The following is a 24441-nucleotide window of genomic DNA, read 5'->3' on the forward strand; positions in this document are numbered from 1 at the left end:
CCATATAGTGTTCAAATCAGCATTGGAACAGCAAGAGGGAGTCCAACGTGCCCCGCCAAATGCAAAAGATGTCATCTATATATCGTAGCCAAATCATGGCATTGTCTTGAAAGAGATGATTCATACAGATATAATTTTCTTCTAAATCAGCCATGTAGCAATTGGCGTAGGGCGGGCCCACGTTGGACCCCATCACTGTTCCCTGCATTTGTAGATAGAAATCATCACCCCACAGGAAGAAATTCTCCTTCAATACCCGATTGAATAATTGATGGCAAAACTGGATAACCCTTTCCTCCATAGACGTAGTCACTAATAGCCTCCTCACTGCTTCAATCCCTGTGTGGTGCTGAATAGAAGTGTATAGGCTGGTCACATCCCAAGTGACCAGCTAAGAAGATGTAGGGATATCAGTTAATTGTGTGATGTTATTGATAAAATCCCCTGTGTCTAAAATATACGACTTGGTGGACTTAATCAGGGGGGATAGAATTTTTTCTAACAACATACTCAAAGGTGCCAGTAGAGAATCTTACTACATTGTGTAGTGAACGGTTTATACCCCCTAAAAAATTATATTCATCACCCCTGGCTTAGATAGATTTATCCTTGAGCAAATGTCATCACATTGTTCATGGTTTTAGAGTTTTATACAACTGGGGTCATTTAGAGTTGGAGGCTCACCTTTCTTTCACATCTGGGACCATATTGAACATATTTCTTATTTATTCTATTGATTTTGACCACTTACTGAGGTTTTGATTTTGATTCAGAGATATTGTGGATCCAAAAATATGGCGCCGGGCGGTGACATGTATTTTGCGGTCGTCACTTCCGGGTTCGCGATCACGTGCTTCGGTCACATGACCAGAAACGAGTCATGCAGGTCCTTTTCTATACACTGAATGATTACTAGCACAACAGGAAGTAGACAAACTTCAGGTCATGTATCCCTGCCATTCAGACCCTATAAAATGCCCAGGGGCTCACGCAGATACCAGCGCCAGTCCTGCAGCACTGATGTGCTTTTCTCCATAGCGCCATATAGGACTCTTTGTTTTATGCCCCTTGACATCACTTCCTGGGTAAGTGAGGACCTTTATACTTGTTTTATATCTGCATTCAAATGATAGTGTTTCTGGTCATTAATTGCTTATCTATACTGATATGGTCTCATATTTTATTGCAGCTCTCCTCCAGCCATACCCATTCAGTCACAACATCCTGCTAATGGTGATCTCTGTAGTTCTATCTCTTTTGTGTCCTGCTTCACGTCTCTTGTCTGTACAATTCTAGATATGACATGGTACTTTATTTTGGTGATTTATTATCTTCTCTTGTTCTATGTATTGACATTTGTATTTTGAGATATTAGATATTTGTTGATTTATTCACAGTGTTTGCATACTGCATATTGCCATATGACTATGTTTTCTTTTTTTCTCACACGGTATACTTACGTGTATATATTATATTTTGTTTGTAGCTCTGAGGAAGGCCAATAAAAGGCCGAAACGTTATATACTGGCAACAAACTGGATTGTTCTGTACAATAAAAACTATTACATGTTTAATACTTTACATCACAATCATTTTGTAAACATATTTTCTTTGTTAGGAAGTTAAAAGAGTTAAAAGTTTATTATCAATTTCTCATTTTTCCAACAAAATTTACAAAACCATTTTTTTTAGGGACCACATTCTATTTGATATGTCTTTGAGGGGCCTATATGACAGAAAATACCCAAAAGTGACACTATTCTGAAAACTGCACCCCTCAAAGTGCTCAAAACCACATTTAATAAAAACAGATGGCAAGCACTCCTTGAGCAGATCAACAGACATTTCTGAGGGAGGTGAATGACTTCTACTCACCTGAACCGGTTGTGCAGCAGCAGGCACAACCCTGTTAATTGCAAAAATGATCCTCTACGGCCGCAACTACGCCCTCTGAACCTCCATAGGAGATCCAGATTGAGAATTTGGGAAAAAAAATTGGGCTTTCAAAAGCGCTGCCAAGGATGCGAGGAAGAGAAAATAATGTTTAAAAAACTTTAAAATTTATTGAGCTACACGTTACGGAGCTGGTCCAGCCCCTTCATAAGGCTGAAACAGACTGACTAATACATGCCATCATTTATACCATCCCTAGTGACCTCACAATCTTACTGATTTGTTGGCCTCACAAAGTTAATTCATTACTTCACCTGTATTATTAAAACATACATCCAATAGCAATTACCAATGCCATTTGCAATCCCTGCAAACATATATCCATAAAAATTGTTTTTTAGTATAGTTGTATACAATGATTCAATAGAAACATTTCCTGGAAAACATTCAATATGCAGATAAAAAAACGCAAAAAAATTCGCAATTTTTTTTCTCTTTTCCCTTTCCCCCCAATTTTTTTTTGTAAATTATGCAATAGTATCAAAAGCAATCCTCACTGGAAGGTATTATCTACACATTCATTTAAACCCTCAGGCGTCAAGGTGGATAGTCTATATATACAATAAGACTCCCTGTTAACAAGTTTCTGGAATCTGTTGCATGTATTTTGAGTTATTTGTTCTATAAGGGGTAAATTTCAGACAATTAGGATCTTTTTTGTGATCAGTGAGGAAATGTTTGGATAAACTATGTGTAATAATACCATTCCGTATATTATACCTATGACCATTCTGTTGTGGACTGCTTGCGTTGTGCGGCCAACGTACTGGAAATAGCAGTCACATTGCAACAGATAGATGACATAGTTTCAACGCAGTTTAAATATTGATTGACTTCCCCTGTGACCATGGACGAGAATGTTGTACACCCCTGTTTTATCATATTGCAACTCAAACTTTTAATTTCCCCACACCGATGGTAACTAGAGATGAGCGGTGTTCGACTAGAACTGTTCGCCAATCTCAAATTCGAGCTGTTTTGGGCGGTGTTCGAGTTGTTCGACGAACCCGAACGATTTGCAAAAAATTCGGCTGTTCGAGGTTATGTTCGATAACTGTTCGTGCACCAAAAGCGTGTCCTGCATGTCTGGCGCTATTTAGAGCACCAATCATGCAGGGATTGTCTGCCACTCACTGTAATGCCACAGCCATGGAGGTTGTGGCATTACAGTGATTGCCCAAATCGATGGGAACAGTGCCAACAGTGAAACATGAAAAGCCGGCAATTCAACAGCGGCATACACCGGTACCCGACAATTTAGAACCGAAAGAATAGAGCTTCACACATAGATTAGATAGATATAAACATGTCAGCCACATATATACGAAGTACAGTGAAAGTGTTGCTTACTGTACTTGTCATTTAGCGTAAAGGATTTATTAAAAAAAATAATAGTGTTTTCATGCACCGTCTCTTTAAAAAAGCCGGCCGGCAATTCAGCAGCGGTACCCGACAATTTAGAATAGAAGGAATAGAGAATCACACATAGATTAGATAGATAGAAACATGTCAGTCACATATATATGAAGTACAGTGACAGTGTTGCTTACTGTACTTGTCATTTAGTGTAAAGGATTTATTAAAAAATATAATAGTGTTTTCATGCACCGTCTCTTTAAGAAAGCCGGCCGGCAATTCAGCATCTGTACCCGACAATTTATAACAGACAGAATAGAGCTTCACACATAGATTAGATAGATAGAAACATGTCAGTCACATATATATGAAGTACAGTGATAGTGTTGGTTACTGTACTTGTCATTTAGTATTAAAATAAAGGATTTATTATTAAAAAAATTGGTGTGGGGTTCCCCTTAATTTTAGGCTCTAGCGGAGGTTAAGCAGACAGCTGGGGCAGATGTTTGAAGCCTGGGAAGGGGGTAATACCCACGGAGCTTCCCAGGCTACTAATATCAGCCCCCAGCTGAATACATAGCCTTTACTAGCTATTAAAATGGGGGACCCCCCCAAAAAAAATGACGTGGGGTCCCCCCTAATTTAATAGCTAGCAAAGGCTAGGCAGACAGCTGGGGGCTGATATTAATAGCCCAGGAAGGGAGCCATGAATATTGGCCCCCTCCCAGGCTAGAAACACCAGCCGTCAGCCGCCCCAGAAATGGCGCATTCATAGGATGCGCCAATTCTGGCACTTAGCCTCGCTCTTCCACGCTGCCCTGGTGCGGTGGCAGGGGGTAATAGGGCTGGGGTTGATGTCAGCTTATAATGCCAGCTGACATCAAGCCCAGGTTAGTAATGGAGAGGCGTCTATAAGACACCCCCATTACTAACCCCATAGTCAAAGTTAAAAAAAACACAAACACCCAGAATAAAGTCCTTTAATTTAAATAAAGACACAATTCTTTATTGTTCTAAATTAAACCATACTTACCGTCACGCCCATTCCAGCTGAAGCCAACGATCTCCTGTAATAAAAATAAAATAATAAAGCAACCTCATCCTTACCTTTCCATGGTTCCCACGACAGCTCCAGCTCTGCTACATCGAGATGACAGGCTGGACCGCAGCAGAACGCCGCCATCCAGCTTGTCATCCCGCAGACACTGAGAAGAGCAGGCTTGCTTGCGCTCCACATTGTCTCTCTGTGACGGCATAAAGATGAGCCGAGGTCATGTCCAATGAACTCGGCTCACCTCATGCACGTCACTGACAGCGTGGGAGAATTCTCACGCTGAAGCGCTGAGTGCAGGAGAATTTTCCCACGCTGTCAGTGACGTGCATGAGGTGAGCCGAGTTCATTGGACATGACCTCGGCTCATCTGGATGCCGTCAAAGTCAGACACTGAGGAGCACAAGCATGCCTGCGCTTCTCAGTGTCTGCGGGATGACAGGCTGGATGGCAGCATTCTGCTGCGGTCCAGCCTGTCATCTCGATGTAGCAGAGCTGAAGCTGTCGTGGGAACCATGGAAAGGTAAGGATGAGGTTGGTTTATTATTTTTCTTTTATTGCAGGAGATCGTTGGCTTCAGCTGGAATGGGCGTGATGGTAAGTATGGTTTAATTTAGAACAATAAAGAATTGTGTGTTTATTTCAATTAAAGGACTTTATTCTGGGTGTTGTGTTTTTTTTAAATACTTTACTAGAAATTCATGGCAGTCATGTCTAATACTGGCGTGACCCCATGAATTTTGGGCTTGGGGCCAGCTGATAATACCAAGCTGGCCCTAACCCCTTTATTACCCAGTGAGCCACCGCACCAGGGCCCTGGATGAGTTGGGTACAGCGCCAGAAGATGGCGCTTCTATGAACGCGCCATTTTCCGGGGTGGCTGCGGACTGCAATTTGCAGCGGGGGGGGGCCCAGAAAGCTTGGGCCTCCCTGCGCTGCAGATTCCAGCCCCCAGCTGCCTAGTTGTACCTGGCTGGACACAAAAATAGGGCGAAGCCCCACGTATTTTTTTTTTAATTATTTCATGAAATTCATGAAATAATTAAGAAAAAAAGGGCTTCCCTATATTGTTGTGTCCGGCCAGGTACAAATAGTCAGCTGGTGGTTGGGGGCAGCCCATTCCTGCCTGCTGTACCTGGCTGGACACAAATATAGTGCGAAGCCCCACTTCAATTTTTTTAAATTATTTCAGGAAATTCATGAAATAATTAAAAAAAAATTGACGTGGGGCTTCGCACTATATTTGTGTCCAGTCAGGTGCAGCAGGCAGGAACGCGCTGCCCCCAACCACCAGCTGCCTATTTGTACCTGGCCGGACACAACAATATAGGGAAGCCCTTTTTTCTTAATTATTTCATGAAATAATTTAAAGAAAATTGACGTGGGGCTTCGCCCTGTTTTTGTGTCCAGCCAGGTACAACTAGGCAGCTGGGGGCTGGAATCCGCAGCGCAGGGAGGCCCAAGCTTTCTGGGCCACCCCCGCTGAAAATTGCAGTCCGCAGCCACCCCGGAAAATGGCGCGTTCATAGAAGCGCCATCTTCTGGCGCTGTACCCAACTCATCCAGGGCCCTGATGCGGTGGCTCACTGGGTAATAAAGGGGTTAGGGCCAGCTTGGCATTATCAGCTGGACCTAAGCCCAAAATTCATGGGGTCACGCCAATATTAGACATGACCACCATGAATTTCTAGTAAAGTATTTAAAAAAAACACAACACCCAGAAAAAGTCCTTTAATTGAAATAAACACACAATTCTTTATTGTTCTAAATTAAACCATACTTACCATCACGCCCATTCCAGCTGAAGCCAACGATCTCCTGAAATAAAAGAAAAATAATAAAGCAACATCATCCTTACCTTTCCATGGTTCACATGACAGCTTCAGCTCTGCTACATCGAGATGACAGGCTGGACCGCAGCAGAACGCTGCCATCCAGCCTGTCATCCCGCAGACACTGAGAAGCGCAGGCTTGCTTGCGCTCCACAGTGTCTCTCTGTGAGGGCATCCAGATGAGCCGAGTTAATGTCCAATGAACTCGGCTCACCTCATGCACGTCACTGATAGCGTGGGAAAATTCTCCTGCACTCAGCGCTTCAGCGTGGGAGAATTCTCACACTGAAGCGCTGAGTGCAGGAGAATTCTCCCACGCTGTCAGTGACGTGCAGGAGGTGAGCTAAGTTCATTGGACATGAGCTCACCTTATGCACGTCACTGACAGCGTGGGAAAATTCTCCTGCACTCAGCGCTTCAGCGTGGGAGAATTCTCACGCTGAAGCGCTGAGTGCAGGAGAATTCTCCCACGCTGTCAGTGAAGTGCAGGAGGTGAGCTGAGTTCATTGGACATGAGCTCACCTTATGCACGTCACTGACAGCGTGGGAGAATTCTCCTGCACTCAGCGCTTCAGCGTGAGAATTTTCCCACGCTGTCAGTGACGTGCATGAGGTGCGCCGAGTTCATTGGACATGAACTCGTCTCATCTTTATGCCGTCACAGCCAGACACTGCAGAGCGCAAGCATGCCTGCGCTTCTCAGTGTCTGCGGGATGACAGGCTGGATGGCAGCGTTCTGCTGCGGTCCAGCCTGTCATCTCGATGTAGCAGAGCTGAAGCTGTCGTGGGAACCATGGAAAGGTAAGGATGAGGTTGCTTTATTATTTTTCTTTTATTGCAGGAGATCGTTGGCTTCAGCTGGAATGGGCGTGACGGTAAGTATGGTTTAATTTAGAACAATAAAGGATTGTGTCTTTATTTCAATTAAAGGACTTTATTCTGGGTGTTTGTGTTTTCTTTTAACTTTGACTATGGGGTTAGTAATGGGGGTGTCTTATAGACGCCTCTCCATTACTAACCTGGGCTTGATGTCAGCTGGCATTATAAGCTGACATCAACCCCAGCCCTATTACCCCCTGCCACCGCTACAGGGCAGCGTGGAAGAGCGAGGCTAAGTGCCAGAATTGGCGCATCCTATGAATGCGCCATTTCTGGGGCGGCTGACGGCTGGTGTTTCTAGCCTGGGAGGGGGCCAATATTCATGGCTCCCTTCCTGGGCTATTAATATCAGCCCCCAGCTGTCTGCCTAGCCTTTGCTAGCTATTAAATTAGGGGGGACCCCACGTCATTTTTTTGGGGGGGTCCCCCATTTTAATAGCTAGTAAAGGCTATGTATTCAGCTGGGGGCTCATATTAGTAGCCTGGGAAGCTCCGTGGGTATTACCCCCTTCCCAGGCTTCAAACATCTGCCCCAGCTGTCTGCTTAACCTCCGCTAGAGACTAAAATTAAGGGGAACCCCACGCCAATTTTTTTTAATAATAAATCCTTTATTTTAATACTAAATGACAAGTACAGTAACCAACACTATCACTGTACTTCATATATATGTGACTGACATGTTTCTATCTATCTAATCTATGTGTGAAGCTCTATTCTGTCTGTTATAAATTGTCGGGTACAGATGCTGAATTGCCGGCCGGCTTTTTTAAAGAGACAGTGCATGAAAACACTATTATATTTTTTAATAAATCCTTTACACTAAATGACAAGTACAGTAAGCAACACTGTCACTGTACTTCATATATATGTGACTGACATGTTTCTATCTATCTAATCTATGTGTGAGGCTCTATTCCTTCTTGTCTAAATTGTCGGGTACCGGTGTATGCCACTGCTGAATTGCCGGCCGGCTTTTTTAAAGAAAGCGTCTTCTGAGCAGTTTGTCAGCTTTTGGACACCTTTGAAGGTGTTTTCTATGTGTTTCTATGTGTTTTTGTTTGCCTGCCATTGGTTTTAACGGTGTTCGACGGTGTTCTAAGGTGTTCGACGAACAGTTCGACGAACAGTTCCTCGAACATCCCGGTGTTCGACGAACCGAACCGAACCCGAACACTACGGGGGTGGCTCAACACTAATGGTAACCTCTAATGGATGTCTGTATTGAGGGTCTTTGTATGGGTTGAGTCGAAGGTGAATCTGATCTGATGTTACTAGGTGCAACGTGATTCTTCAGATTCATATACCTACGAAAACTATGTTGGGTTTTTCTGTTATATTTCCTGAAAGAACAGGGTCTGGATATCGCACCCCTGATATTACTGTGGGACTGATTATATGTGGTTATATGTTGTTATAAAACTATATTTGATTTTGTTGTTCAATAACTCTTTTTTTAAAATCACTTCCTTGTCTTTTATCTGGGAATCCCTTGCCGTATTCAGACACTCTGTCTGATTTAGTTTTTTTGCATGTTCAAACGCATCTTTTAATATTTTTACTCAGTATTTTTTCTCTCTGAATCTCCTTTTTAGTATCTGTTTTTCTAGAAAACTCCTTGTCTGTGGAACATTTTTTTCTGATTCACCTATATTGGCCATATGGAATATTTGTGATCCACTTAGGGTAGTGCCCACTTCAAAACTCTAGGTAGCTGTTCACATCGACATGTTTGAAGAAGGTCAAAGTGTGAACAGCACCCTGCTCATCTTTATAGAATGCCAAGTCCAGAAACGGAATTCATATTGTGGAAAAGGAAAAAGAAAATTCCAATCCCCAAGAATTGTTATTCAATTGGTGAACAAAGGATTGCGCCTCTTCACGGGTCCCAGTCGATATAAATAATTAGTAAAAGAAAAGGAGCTGACAGCATTCACTAAGCTGGACGCACGTTCCAAATCCAAGAAGCCAACTTGGAAAAACACTGCATATAGAAAAAAGAACAGCATCCAATCCTGGGTGTTGAATTTCCAGGCTGTAGTTTATTCCACCATGGCACCAACTACATGTTTGAAAATCAACACCCTAGATTAGACACTGCTCTTTTTTCAATATAAATAATAGGTAGTCTATAAACCTTCTATAAACCAAGATGTGACACACCGGCAGGGAAGAGCAAACAATGTGGACAGACTCAAACAGACCCATAAACAGTTTGACATAACTGGGTGCGAATCGTGTACCCAGCGCATAGCCCCTAACGTGCCAGTAGGCCACGCCCTCAAGCAAAAAATTGTTGTGCTTCAACACAAATCTAATACCATCCAACAAAAAAAATAGCTTGGTTACCAGGCAGGGATTCACCCAGATTGAGATAATATTTAATGACTTTGCTGCCCAATTCATGTTTGATGTCGGAATACAGTGAACTAACATCCAATGTGGAAATGAATAATTTTGTGGTAGTTCCAATCTTATCAATTCAGAGATAAGATGAGAGGAATCACGAATGTGAGATAGTAACTTATTAATTAAATAAGGTTGTAATAATAATTCAATATAATGAGATAAGTTGGCTGTTTAAGGAGTTCATCCCCGAAATTATAGGCCGACCGGGTAGATTAGTAAGACTTTTGTGAATTTTGGGGAGAAAATAAAAAAAACAGTAATTGATAATTCTTGATAGATACAAAAATCTTTCTCTTTCTTATTAATAATATTGGATTCATTGCCCCATTGCGCAGAGTTAGATCATCTTTATATTATTGTGATGACGGATCTTCTATTAGTCGTGAATAATGTTGTGAGTCACTAAGAATCCTCAGACCCTCTTCTATATATGAGCCCCGTTTCATAACTACCAATCCTCCCCCTTTATGCGCTGCTCTAAAAACAATCTTACTATTACTCTTTAGAGCAGGGGTCCGCAAACTTTTTAAACAGGGGGCCAGTTCACGGTCCCTCAGACCATTGGAGAGCCGGAATATAGTTTTTAAAAAAAACTATGAACAAATTCCTATGCACACTGCACATATCTTATTTTGAAGCAAAAAAAACAATACAGGAACAAATATAATATTTAAAATGATGAACAAGTAAAGTTAAATCAACCGGTATTTCAATAGGTAGGTAATTGTACCCAATAGGCAGCATAGGTCCCCAATAGGCAGGTAAATGTACCCAATAGGCAGCATAGGTCCCCAATAGGCAGGTAAATGTCCTCAATAGGCAGGTAAATATCCCAAACAGGCAGGTAAATATCCCCAATAGGCAGCATAGGTCCCCAATAGGCAGCATAGGTCCCCAATAGGCAGCATAGGCCCCCAATAGGCAGCATAGGTCCTCAATGGGCAGGTAAATGTTCCCAATAGGCAGGCTGTTCTCCCCCTTATAATGCCATATGCAGGCTGTTCTCCCCTTATAATGCCCCATGCAGGCTGTTCTCCCCTTATAATGCCCCATGCTGGATGCCACCCCCCATATAATGCCACATGCAGGATGTCACCCCCCATATAATGCCACATGCAGGATGTCCCTTTCCCCCCATATCATGCCCCATGCAGGATGTCACCCCCCCATATTATACCCCATGCAGGATGTCATCCCGCCATATTATACCCCTTGCAGGATGTCACCCTCCATATAATGACCTATGCCTCCATACATTAAAAAAATGTATAAATTCCCAGTTGTCTTCCTATTTTTCAGCATAGGCCCTGGCAAATTGTAGGCTGGCTTTTTTGTGCATGGGCTTTAGGAGAGGCTTCCATCATGGACGACACCCACGCATTCCATTCTTCTTCAGTATACCCTGTATTGTGTCACGAGAAACACTCACCCTTGATTGGCTTTCTACTTCTTTAGGAAAAGTTTGCGAACATTTTTGGACACTTGTGCAAGGCATTTATACAGTATTTTTTATGGAGCAATTTTACCATTTAGAGGGCACAAAAGAGGCATATTACTTTGTAAGGGGTACAGTGGTGGACATGATTTTGCGGGGTACACAGGTGTCGAAATAGGGACACATACTGCACCAGCAGCTCAGCATTGGTGTGTCAGTAGGATGAGGAGTTTGTGCAGGTTGGGAATAGATGGGGGATGGTTCTGGAAATGTGAGAAGTCAAAATTTTCTTTGTTGTAAATTCTGCAGACAAGTCTGGGCTGGAAGAAGTCATCATGTCGGTCTGGGCCAGATGGAAATGATACGAAAAGTGAACTCCATCAGAAAGAAAGTCAACTGTAAGTCACTATCTATAACTGAACTGTAATCTCTTATAATCTTATAAATTCTGCAGAATTGGTATCTACCACTATATGGTCATCATATGGTGATAATATTGATGTTGGTCTTTGTATATACAGTAGATGTATTTCAGTAATAGCATGGTCATCTGCTGAGGTGTACCATAGATACTTGGCCCATTCAGATGTTTCGCCCTCTGATGTTGATGCCACCACTACAGTGCACATGACTACTGTAGCTAATCTCTCAGTTCAGTGGCAATGCTGAGGTAGTTGGCTCAAGTGTATATTGGGAAGAAGTAGACCATTTTATTACCCAGTGACTGAAAAGTGTCATTTTTCTACTGGCAAGGTAATAACTTTGTGGATCAGTGTTGTTGTCCCACCACTTATGTCCATTGTTTTCAAATGGTGTGGCTGGATATGCATGCACTCTCAAGGTTCATCCAATGACCATCAAACTAAATATGATATATAAATCCCGAATTCAAGCCATCTGGAAGAAGTGTGTGACAGTGTCTCTCATGTGCCTTCCTTCCTGAAAGACAAATGTGATTTTACTGTATTTCTAGAAAGTAATATATAGGTACTAATTGATACGGTTATTGTAATATAATGTAACTAATGTACAATGTGTAGTGTATAGGGAAAGTATAGAGTTAGATTTAGGACATAAAATTTAGAATAGGGCTTAGAGGTTAGATTAAGGAAGGGAAATATGCAGTTGTGGGCATATTAGTAGTAGGAAGTAGTGTATAGGTTAGGTTTGGGACCAACCCAGCATGAGAGGGGAGAGGGTCATACAAAAAGGTGAGCACTTCCTGATTAGATGAGACTGTGTTAGTGAGAGTTCAAGGCCAGAGGGCTGGAGGCACGAGAAGTATGTATTGTTCTTCTAGTATGAGAACATCAGCAACTTTCTTTGGACATTCCTGTAATGTCCAGTGCCTATGGCCTGAACAAATTTAATGTGGTAAATGGCTAGCACTCAACAATGTCTATTCCGGTGCTCATGAACGGATCCAATCATCCACTTATTTGTCAAAGGTTGTAATCACTGCGCACGGTACTGAATAATTTTGCTTCAAGTGAAATTTATTCCAATGTAATCACATGAAATAAATGACAAAGTAAAAGCTGAGGTTTCAGCCACTACGGGGCCTTGATCACAGTGTCACTAGAAATAAATGAAAACAATCAAAATAAATTTAAAAAATTCATTCGTTATTTACAATATATGCCCATATTTAGTGAACTTATGTCAAATGATCATTCCAGTAGAGAGATCTAAAAATATATATGTTCATCAGGTCAACTATCCCTCAGTGATCTAAAAGAGAGCAGTTCCAAGGTAGAAAGAAACTACATGTAGGTTGTTATATGAAAGATTTTATTTGGAGTAGGTGTTTGTACCGGTTAGGTCTAGCATCCCGGTGGTCATAAGGAACTCCCTATGGTTGCAAAATGGTACTGGGAACTCAAAGAGGAAAGATCAGGTCTCAGGTGTAAATTATGGTTCCTTCTGGCAGAGTGGGTTCCTGTTCAATTGTGACAATATAAATACAAAGGTTCACTTGACCTAATCTAATATTGTATAAGAAAATTGAGCCGTACCCCTGTGCCAAGTAAGCTTTGTATATAATGAACCGTTCCTCATCCCAGGTATCCAATATATGGTTCATGAAAACCTGTGTGATAGGGAATTTAAAACAGTGTGTCTTATTTCATATGTATGTAACATCTTCAGAAATGTTTGCATATAGAGAAAAATCCCATTTTACCTTAGGGTAATCTTAATGAAAGGAGAAAATAATTTCCAGGTACTGGTCCCTACTTTGCTATAGAGAATATAGTTAAGTTGTACTACGAGTATAGATCTGTTGGTAAAGTAGAGGAAATCCAATTTAAAAGTACATAAGAATAGTGATAACATTTACTTATCTTAGATCTCCATATGTGTAGGCGGTTTACTGCTGTGTCTGTAGCCAGCACGGTCCGTGCCCTGGTGGTGTGTAGTACATTGTATGGAGCAGCGCTCCGTAATGAAGGACCTGCCGGTCATGTGACCGGAAGTGACTTCAGACGCCAACGCTAGCACAGACATCCTAGATGCGGTGCCGTCTCAAAATGCGGCATTGCCTCTATGTGTAAGGTGACCATGGAGATGCTGTGACGCTTCTCCCTGTGCATGCGTGCTGCACACAATGGGCAACTTAGTAATAGCAAGAGACTACGGGGTTACAGTTAACTCTCGGTCATAGAAGTACCTAGTGTCCATGAAGATAAGCTGAGGAGTGTTATGGAGGGGAAGAAGGGAAAAAAATTCACTAGATCAAGGGGATTAATCTGAAACAGAGACAATAGAACAGAATGGCCCTCTACTGTGTTAATCTTGTTCTATATTAAGTGATGGTATATATACCCTTATGTTCATCATGGGTGAAAGTGTAATATGGCCATATATTACGAGTTTATATAGGTACATCAAAATAGATACATGAAATCAGTAATGAATACCCCCACCCACAATATTGTGGATGAAAGTGTACATCACAGGTATACATAGATATAACAGGATAAGTTATTGTGGATGAAAGTATATATTATATATATATATATATATATATATATATATATATATATATATATATATATATATATATATATATATATATATCATATATTACACATTAGTATTGATTTAACAAGATAAATGGCACACAATCAAGTAGGAGTCCGAACCAAAGTAATTAGGGTGATACATAGAACAACCCCTCCCACTATTTATATCACTGTACTTTACCATGCTGGAAGGGATGATAACAGAAACCTTGTATATTAGTATCATTGAATCTAAGGAAAGAACACATCATGTTAGCCAATAAATTTCCCTATTCAAGCCTTTAGGGTGCAACGTATCAAATGTATAGATCCAGAAAGTTTCACGTTGCTTTAAGAGCTTGATATGATTGCCCCCTCTCCGAGGCCTAGGCACCCTTTCTATTATTTGAAACCTCAATTGTGCCACATTATGTTTTGCTTCTTTAAAATGCCCCATTGTGGCTTCAATGGATTCGATCCTAAATCCATTATCTATTTTTCTTGAAAAAATGTTAACACCATATACTCGTCAGACAAGATCATTCATCTTGGATACAGGTGACTTCCTAAAAAAACTAAAAATGATTGGTCAAGTACCACCAGAAAGCATACTTTGTACACTAGATGTCAATAGCTTATATACATCTATTTCACACGATAAAGGTTTGGAAGCGGTATCCTACACCCTCAATGAGGCAAATCTGGATAACAATACTAAGGAACTCTGTGGGGAATTATTGAACTTGGTCTTAAGGGAGAACTACTTTCTCTTTGAGGACAAGTTCTTCGTGCAGATCTGTGGTACAGCTATGGACTCGAATGTAGCCACAGCGCACGCAAATCTCTACATGGATCGTTTTGAGAAAGACTTTGTCTATTCCAACTCTCTATTTCAAAAACATGCCATCACATGGTATCGATATATTGACGATATTTTCTGTATCTGGCTAGGGGACGATATAAGTCTATTAGGTTTCTTTAACACTATCAATACAGTTAGACCAGAACTCGCTTTCACATTAAACCATGATATCAAGGAAGTTACATTCCTAAACACCAAGGTACAAAAAGACTTATATGGCCAATTAACGACCGACATCTATAACAAACCTACAGACTGCAATGGTTTGCTCCTATATGGGAGTTGTCACCCGAAGGCTACCAAAAATAACCTCCCACATTCACAATTTAAGAGGGTGACACAAATTGTATCCAACACCGCAGTTAGGGACATCAGACTTAGGGAAATGTCCAGCAAATTCCCAGCTAGGGATTATCCAGAGAAATTACTTAGAGATTAACTAATTAGAGCAACAACAAGCATAGAAACACCTAGAGATAGTCCAACATGTTTAGAGAGACTACCTTTTGTACATTGCTTCCACCCAACAATACCGAAAATACATAATGTGATTCATAAACACTGGCCTTTATTGGCCAAGGCTTACCCGAATATTAAAATATTCAAAAATCCACCGCTTATGTGCACAAGACGACCAAGAAACATCAAAGATCAGTTGGTTAGGGCGGATCTAGGCCCTCAAAAACAAACACCCACCCAGACACTTATAGGACATTGCAGGACAGGAACCTTCCCGTGCCTGGGCTGCATGAGCTGTTCAAATGTCATTAAGGGTAATGAAATCGTTCACCCACGTACTGGCAAATCATACCCCATTCGAGATTTCTATACGTGTGAGACCAATTTTGTGGTTTATCTTATTAAATGCCCTTGTGGCCTATTATATATAGGGGAAACCACACAATTCAATAAGGGATAGGGTTTCTAGCCGTAAGTCCACCATTAGGTGTGAAAAGACTTGGTTGCCACTTCCGTTTAATTTTAAAGAAGCAAAACATAATGTGGCACAATTGAGGTTTCAAATAATAGAAAGGGTGCCTAGGCCTCGGAGGGGGGGGCAATCATATCAAGCTCTTAAAGCAACGTGAAACTTTCTGGATCTATACACTAGATTCTTTGTACCCTAAAGGCTTGAATAGGGAAATTGATTGGCTAACATGATGTGTTCTTTCCTTAGATTCAATGATACTAATATACGAGGTTTCTGTTATCATCCCTTCCAGCATGGTAAATTACAGTGATATAAATAGTGGGAGGGGTTGTTCTATGTATCACCCTAATTACTTTGGTTTGGACTCCTACTTGATTGTGTGCCATTTATCTTGTTACATCAATATAAATTGAATTGGTTGATAAGAAGCCAGTGTCCCCTGATTTATATGTAGCAGTGTCCGAAGAACACTGCAAAGCAGGATTCAAATACGGCACAGCAGACGAGGAAGCGGAAACAAAACACCGGTTTTATTGTGTAAAAAAGGGTTGTATGCCAGAAGATAAGAATAACAGTTTTTATAATGATCATAGTAATAACATGAATTTAAGGAGAAATAGCTGAAGCTTGTCACACAAACTGTGCTCCAACTATGGCAATGAAAGTACAATAAAAACAGTATAAATTAGGTTTCACAAACTACTCTCGGCTAATTCACTATCTGGCTTCCACTAATCGGGCCACGTTGCTACAGCGTCCTAACTAAAGAAAACTGAGGTACACCCTCACACAGTACGGTACCAGTGTTTCACTCACAGTTCTACAGATCAGGAATAGTTATGCAGCTGCTGCTTGTTTCTTAAGTAGCTGAGCCGGATTAGTTGTGTTTGAGTTCTTTCTCCTGGATGTTTGATCTCCTTCCCTCTTCAGGTCATGCAAGTCTTGACCCACTTTCAATGTTGAGAGATGGCTGACACACTGTGGTATCTGTTACCTCAGGTTACCAATATTCAGGGAAGCTGTTCTGGGGGAGCGATGCAGCTCTTTACTTTTGGACACAGTCCTGGCGGCAATCAATCTTACAGTATTCCGAATGTTATCTTTTCCCCAGAGGACATCAGTTCATCTTATTGTCTCTCTTTAACAGGACACAGGCAAACATCCTGTCAGTTACCTCAGACAGTCCTTTTCACTTCCTTCTTCTACTCCCTTCAGCAGCACAAACCAAAACAACAGGATAGACGCGACTAGTCCAAGAGCACACAAACAGAGGGGAGCATGGTCTCTTAAAGTTAGTGTCATTCAATGTCCAGTAAGGGCTGACCCCCTACATACGTGCGGCTGTTCCTGGATCCGGAAACAGTGTAAGCCTCTGGCCGAACCATGAGTGTTCTGCACTACACTCACAACACATGTGAACTGGGACATTGTTTATTTGTGGAGTGCAAGGGTGTGAGAATGCAGCTCTCGTCCATGACTACCGCCCTGGGTACCTTACAAAAATACTATAAAAAAATATTTTTCTATAGTACAGCATTTACAAGCTTGAATTCCGCAAGTTTTCTCTCAGCATTTTAGTAATACGGGTAAAGTTGCTGATGGAAACTGTGATGAGAATTTAAAGCTACTGTTCCTTCAGCAATGGAGAGCAATCTAATTACAATGATGTACTTTATGACTGATCTACAACCCCAATCCAAAAAATATTGCATTCATGTTTTCTTTGCATTTTCCTCAGCGTTCCAATCAGGGGCTTACATAGTCATGATGCGGCCCCATAGCAGAAGTTCTAATTGCCCCCACAAAAAAGAAAAAAGTAAAACAAAAATTAAATAATTGTTGTGGTCACAGAAGAGCGTACCTCACAACTTTCCAGCCTTTACATAGTAATTTTCCTCCTCCTGAAGTCCTAGATTCCTTTTTCATTGCCCCCATAAAGTGTGATACCAACAAAAGTGCCCCCACAGTATCCCCCATGGTGAATTACACCACATGCACTGTATAATGATCCCACTATACCACACCTCAACTCCTAAGGCAAAGTATGGTGACCCCAACACAGTATGATCCTCCAACTGTGACCCCCACACAGCTCACCATGCAGTATAATGGGTCTACATGCAGTATAATAGCCCCACACTGTGTAATGGCCCGCACTAGCCCTCCAAACAGTAAGATGGATGCCACACAAACCTTCACACTGTATTATTGTTTGCACACAGTATAATGGTCCCCCATAACCCTCCAAATAATATAATGGCCCCACATAGCCTTCCATATTGTATAATGCGTCCCCCATGGTTCTTCATGCAATATAATGCACTCACCCCATGGTCCTCCATGCAATATAATGCACTCCACCCATGGTCCTCCATGCAATATAATGCACTCCACCCATGGTCCTCCATGCAATATAATACACTCCACCCATGGTCCTCCATGCAATATAATGCACCCCCATGGTCCTCCATGTAATATAATGCACCCCCATGGTCCTCCATGCAATATAATGCACCCCCATGGTCCCCCACACAATATAATAAACCCCCATGGTCCTCCATACAGTATAATGCAGCCCCCATAGAGTATAATGGTGCCCCTATAGGGCATAGTGCGGCCCCTATAGGCATAGTGCGACCCCCATAGGGCATAGTGCGACCCCCATAGGGCATAGTGCAGCCCCCATAGGGCTTAATTTGGCCCCTATAGGGCTTAGTGCGGCCTCCATAGGGCATAGCGTGGCCCCCATTATGCATAGTGTGGCCCCCATAGAGCTTAGTGTGGCACCCATAGGGCTTACTGCAGGCCCCATAGGGTAGAGTGCTGCCCCCATAGGGCATAGTGCAGTCCCCATAGGGCAAAATGCAGCCACAGTCCCCCAGTAATATGAGCACCACATACTCACTGACTAGAAAAAATATAAATACATACTTACCGCTCCTTGTTCCCACGCTGCTTTGGTCTTTTCAGCGTGTCTCATCTGCTCTACTGCCTGACCCAGCGTGGCGCGATGAAGTGACGTCAGACGCAGAGGGGGAATGATGGAAGAGGGAGTGTCACATGACGCTCCCTCCTCCATCATCTGCCTATACAGTTGAATGCGGGTCAGGATCGCGGTGCTGGCTGTGCGAGGGGCCCAATGTGGGCGCTGACATGGGCCCCCCCCGGCTCTCGGGCTCCATAGCTCCATAGCAGTCGCCATTGGTACGCCACTGGTTCCAATGTTTTTTAAATTGGGGTTTTATAAATGACCACCTAGCCAACAGATCAGTGTTATCCTTTGTAGACTAGAATACCGGTTAAGCATTATTTAATAAAAACTGCCAAAAACCTTTTAAGATATAGAATATTTGTAACAACAAGGTTATTGCTAAAAATACAGCCTTAACATACAATGATATCATGACACTGCACTGTCCAGATTAGATAACACAATATTGTTAATATTTCACAAATGCGTGACATATAGCCATAAAACAGCATGTGATCATTCATATCTGCCTGATGCTTTGTAAAAAAAAATACTTCTAGTCAGCAGTAACATAGTAGTCTGCAGCGACAAGAACCAACACTGCACATCTTGGAACCACAGTTTGAAGAAATTGTCCCAGGTTGATATCGCTGAATGTCCTGTTATGGCTTTCAGTGAAGACGTACATCTCCTGATCTGGCTGTCTGCTGCTATTGTCTTGATGACCTTGCTGGCTATTTCTAGCCCTTTTCTTACTGAATATATTCGAAAATGGAATATAATGAAGCCAATTCCTGGATTCAGTCCAACCTACCCAATAATTGGAAATGCTCTGCAATTCAAGCCAAATGGTGGAGGTACAGAATTTTCTCTATCTTCTTTTTGAAGTTTCTTTTTTATTCATGCTATACACCACCCATCAGACCATTAGGCACCTAGTGTTTAACATTTACCAAAAGTGTTACTTAAGGGATTGTCTCATCTTTTTTTTCCCTTGATCGCACCGCTCATAGCCTTTTAATTTCTTGCTTGTTAGGGGGAAAAGCGCTCCTGATGGATTGACAGTTTAGATTAGCGACATGATTACATGATTTCACCTCTGGCCCAAACTGAGCGCGCTCATGCTGCAAGCGGAGGCAATTTTGGGGCAAGAGACACTAAATGCAAAGCCACAGCAAGGCTGAGTGCCCACGATGCGCATTTAATGTGTTTCCGCGGAGGCATTTCCGCCGCGGAAATGCATTAAAATCGCTGGGTAAGAGGTCTGGGATGTATCCCAATGAAAAATCCGCAGCACAACCAATTTGGACGCGATTTCGCGGCGAAATCGCGCCCATTGACTTGCATTGAACCGCATACTATCCGCATGTATACATGTGGATGTTATGTGGTTCAATGTGCGGATGGTACCCGGGTCTGGAGAAGAGATTACTCTCCTCCAACATGGGTACCATCGTACCTGCAAGTAAAAAGAGAATAATAAAGTAAAAAATAAAAAAAATTATTCATACACACCTCTCCAGCGGCCCCCGGTCTCCTCCCGGCCGCGTCCTCTCTCCTTGGCGTCCCGCGGTGTTCTGGCAGGACCTGCGGTGACGTCATTTAGTCAGCTGATGGTCACGCGACCATCACCGGACCGCTGAAGTCAGCGGCCGCGTGACCATCAGCTGACTAAATGATGTCACCACAGGCCCTGCCAGTACACCGCGGGATGCCGAGGAGAGAGGCCGCGGCCGGGAGGAGACTGGGGACCGCCGGAGAGGTGAATATAAGGTTTTTTTTTATTTCTTTTTACTTTTTAATTTTTTTTTTACATTTTTAGATGCAGCGTTTGATAGTAGAAATTTCCTCTAAGTTGGTCACACAATATAAATCCATGCCAGTTGCATGGATTTATATTGTGTGACCAACTTGTCAAGCCCTTTTCCAAGTGATGCTCAAAATCGCTTTGAAAAACGCTTGAAAAAAAACGCATGTAAAATCGCTGAAAAAACGCATGTAAAATCCGCATGCGCTTTTTTCTGCCAAGGAGATGCAGAAATGCTCAGGAAATTTCTGCTTCAAATCTGCATCGTGGGCACATAACCTAAGAGGAATTATAATTCCCCCAAAAATTTAAGTATTAACACAGCACAAAAGGGCAGCAGTGTTTACCTGCCCAGGTCTCAGGATGCAGCAAACCCATATAATAAAGATGGCGGCCACACAAGTGCAAAATTCTGATGAGACAACCACTCACAACCTACCATTTCATGGAGGGGGCAATTGCTTAGTATTAGGATTGCACACAAAATAAGCTTGTATAGGGTGCTGGTCACACACCTGTCATGCACAGTGTGTGGCTTCTAGCCTATTATTGACACCCATACTATTAGATTAGGTGGGCTACCCAGCACTATATAAGTGAACCCCATGAGGACAGACACCCCAGTTTACAAGACCAACATTTATGGGCCTGGCTGCACCCTGGATATAGATAACGTGCAAAAAATATATATCGTATACATGAGGTATTGGTCGTTATTTTGGCCAAAATACGCAAGCTCACAACCCGCGTCAAGGGTCCCCATACTTTTGCCGCCATCTTTATTATATGGGTTTGCTGCATCCTGATAGGGCATTAGTTCTGAGACCTGGGAAGGTAAATACTGTTGCCCTTTTTTGCTGTGTTAATGCAAGAGGCACTATAGCTGTCAGGATCCAGTAATCCAACCAGCTACAAGTACAAAAGAGCTTGTTGGCACTGCACTTCTTGCCTAGGAGACTGGTCACTGCTGAAAGACTGGTGATGAGCAGAAAACAATGAAGACAAAAGGGATGATTTTTAATAACAAGTAAATTGTATAGTTGCTTGCTGTTACAAGCACTTTGTAACTTTACAATTTAAACTATAATACCATATATAGTAATGATGTTCAGGCTAAGTGCCCACAATGCAGAAATGCTGCATATTTTTTCCACATCTCCCTGGCAGGAAAAATGCATGCGGATTTTACATGCATTTTTCCTGCCAAGTAGAAGTGTTTGTCAAGCGTTCTTCACATGCATTTCTGCATGCGGGTTATCAAGCGCTTTCCAAGCGATTTTAGCATCACTTGGAAAAGTACTTGACAACTTGGTCACACTATATAAATCCATGCAACCGGCATGGATTTATATAGTGTGACCAAGTAATAGTTAAAAAAAAAGAATAAGAATGGTAAAAAATAAAAAATAAAGATTATACTTACCTTCCGATGACCCAACACACTAGACGCATCACTGACGAGACCGGGGCCATCGGAAGATAAGTATGTTTATTTTTTATTTTAAATTCTTTTTTTACAGGTACTATGGTACCCAGGTCTGGAGGAGAGTCTCCTCTTCTCCAGACCCGGGTACCATCCGCACATTGAATCGCTTCATATCCGCCTGTGCACATGTAGTGATGCGGATATTAAGTGATTCAATGCAAATCAATGGCGGCAATTACGCTGCGTGTCCGCAAAATTAATGGGCATGCTGCGTATTTTTCCACAATGATAATCTGCAGCGGAAATTTCCGCAGCATGTGCACAGCACATTCGGATTATCATTGGGGACCATGGGGCACGTATTACCAAGCGTTTTTTAAGTGTTTTCACTGTGGAAATTCCATGGCAAAAATGCTTGAAAAACGCATAGTGGGCACTCAGCCTCAAAGTTTCTCCATATGTGACAGGTAGCCATGAAGCATCAATGCCAAGAAATTCTTTCATCCGCTCTTAATGAGTAGGACCTGTCACTACGTTTGAAATGGGCAGTTCTTGCTTTTCCTTCATTCATTCTGCTGCCCTGAGTATTCTATGTTTTTTTTTTTTGGTGTTTTAAACCCACCATAGGATAGTTTTATTTACTACTACTTTTTTTAATCAATTGGGCATTACTCACAGGATTATCTGGGAGCGTGTTTTTAGGCAGTTCTACTAAATGGTCCTGTGAGTGAAACCTCCTTGTTAAAGAGCAGAAAAATTAGAAGCAAATAAAAAGGTCCATATCTCTGTAACCGTATGGCGAATTAAAAGAAAAAACAAACAAACTGGAATACTCGGGTGAAGCAGTGGGATAAAATAAGAATATGCTTTGCCTTCATTTGACCCGGTGACAGGTCCTGTTTAAGTTCATATTGTAGGTGATATCTCCCCTGATTGAAGACTTTTTTTTTCCTTCCTCACCTGGTTTAGGCTGATATAACATCTTTGACCCCCTGTTTTGTATGGGCTTCATCTCAGACTTATATATGATTACCAGATCAGACCCCAAGATCAATTCAGACTGACATCAGGCCCCAAAAATAATCCTTAACGAATTCACACCATTAGTGACTTAAGATTTTCTGCAGTTTACAAAGATATATATATACCGCAGAATTATAAGGCAGCACCAGTGCGATTATTACCACTTGCAGTTATAGGGAACCTATCACCTGAAAAAACACTATTAACCTGCAGATATGGGGTTAATCTGCAGGTTAATGCCGTCGTGAACCTACCCAACAACGGCACTGGGACCAACGCTGTCGGGAGGAAATTAACTTTATTCTTCCGGTAGCGTTCCGGTTTCAGTCACGGAGGTGGCACCGGCGTGGGTTCAGTCACAGCTCAGTGTATAGAGAGCGGCGGCTGTAATCGCGCCCCTGGCACTGACTGGTAGCCGGCCCTAATGCTGAGCCACTATAAGGCAGTGCAGGAGGCGCGGTTACAGCCGATGCTCTCTATACACAGAGCGGTGACTGAACCCACGCCGGTGCCACCACCATGACTGAAATGGAACGTTACCAGGAGGAATAAAGTTAATTTTCTCCCCGCAGTGTTTGGCTACGCGCACATCGCTATTAACCTGCAGATTAACCCCATATCTTCAGGTTAATAGTGTTTTTTCAGGTGATATGTTGCCTTTAAATCTAAATGCTATACATTATAGAAATTGTGAAAGGGCCCCTTAAGGCTATATTCCAAGTGATATGCTGCATTCTGCAAAACTCAAGGCTTTGCACAAAATACTGAGGACCAAAAAACCAAGCTGTGTGCATGAGATTTCTGAAAGCTCATAGAGTTTGCTGGACTGTGAAAGGCAGGTGAAAATTTCCTTAACGAAATGCATAAAAAAAAATGCTGAAAAAACGCAACGTGTGAACATAGCCTAAGCTGCAATGTTGTCATTACTGCTTACAGTTAGATGTGCATACTATATATTATTGCTAGTTGGTAATTTAACACTGCCACCATTAGATGGTATATTGAGAGTACGTAATAAATTAAATGTCAAAGCCTGGAGGACCTAATAGAGTCAAATGGCTGCAGTGTTGATGCCTCTGGTTACTTGTGTATATATTAAGTATTGTTTCTTATTAGTAATTAATTGGAAACAATGTAAATAAGATAGGTCACAGTGTGTCACTCAGAATTTAGAAATATATTCTCTGTGTTAGGCCTCACTCACGTCAGATTTTCTCATGTACAAGAAAAACGGACTGATTATTTTGATCAGAGTTTGATCAGAGTGTCATCTGTTTTTTTCACTGCCAGGGACCTTATTTTATTTTGTTTATATAGTGTGGACCCCTTCATGAAATCACTGCTTCTTGTTTCTACGTCCTTCTCAGACTATGTAAAGACCCAGTCTAATGGTGCCTGGAGCAGAAGGAGATAGGGAAGTAAGGATCAGTGAGTTTTGTCAGCAACTCAACAAGTGCTCTCCCAGGGTCTCTTATATCAATAAGAGCTTCACTTATGGCAGACCAA

At 42.0% G+C, this 24441-nt stretch overlaps 1 protein-coding gene across 6 annotated transcripts in view; it reads left to right on the forward strand.

Moving 5' to 3' along the window:
- The first annotated feature begins 869 nt into the window (after positions 1 to 869).
- LOC141158262 (cytochrome P450 4V2-like) overlaps positions 870 to 24441 on the forward strand; it is a 171162-nt gene continuing 147590 nt past the window's right edge. For 3 of the 6 annotated variants that reach the window (XM_073645359.1, XM_073645363.1, XM_073645360.1), the window contains exon 1: positions 19234 to 19536. In XM_073645359.1, coding sequence (XP_073501460.1) covers positions 19344 to 19536 — 193 coding nt within the window. In that variant the 5' untranslated portion in view covers positions 19234 to 19343. Of the gene's footprint in view, positions 1086 to 1189; positions 1307 to 11222; positions 11312 to 19233; positions 19537 to 24441 lie in introns of those variants that run through there. The other 3 variants (XM_073645361.1, XM_073645362.1, XM_073645364.1) reach the window with 3 other exon arrangements.

The sequence above is a fragment of the Phyllobates terribilis genome, unplaced genomic scaffold, assembly GCF_046119375.1.
Source record: "Phyllobates terribilis strain yellow unplaced genomic scaffold, ASM4611937v1 Scaffold_1__5_contigs__length_1240528914, whole genome shotgun sequence".
Taxonomy (NCBI): Eukaryota; Metazoa; Chordata; class Amphibia; order Anura; family Dendrobatidae; genus Phyllobates; species Phyllobates terribilis.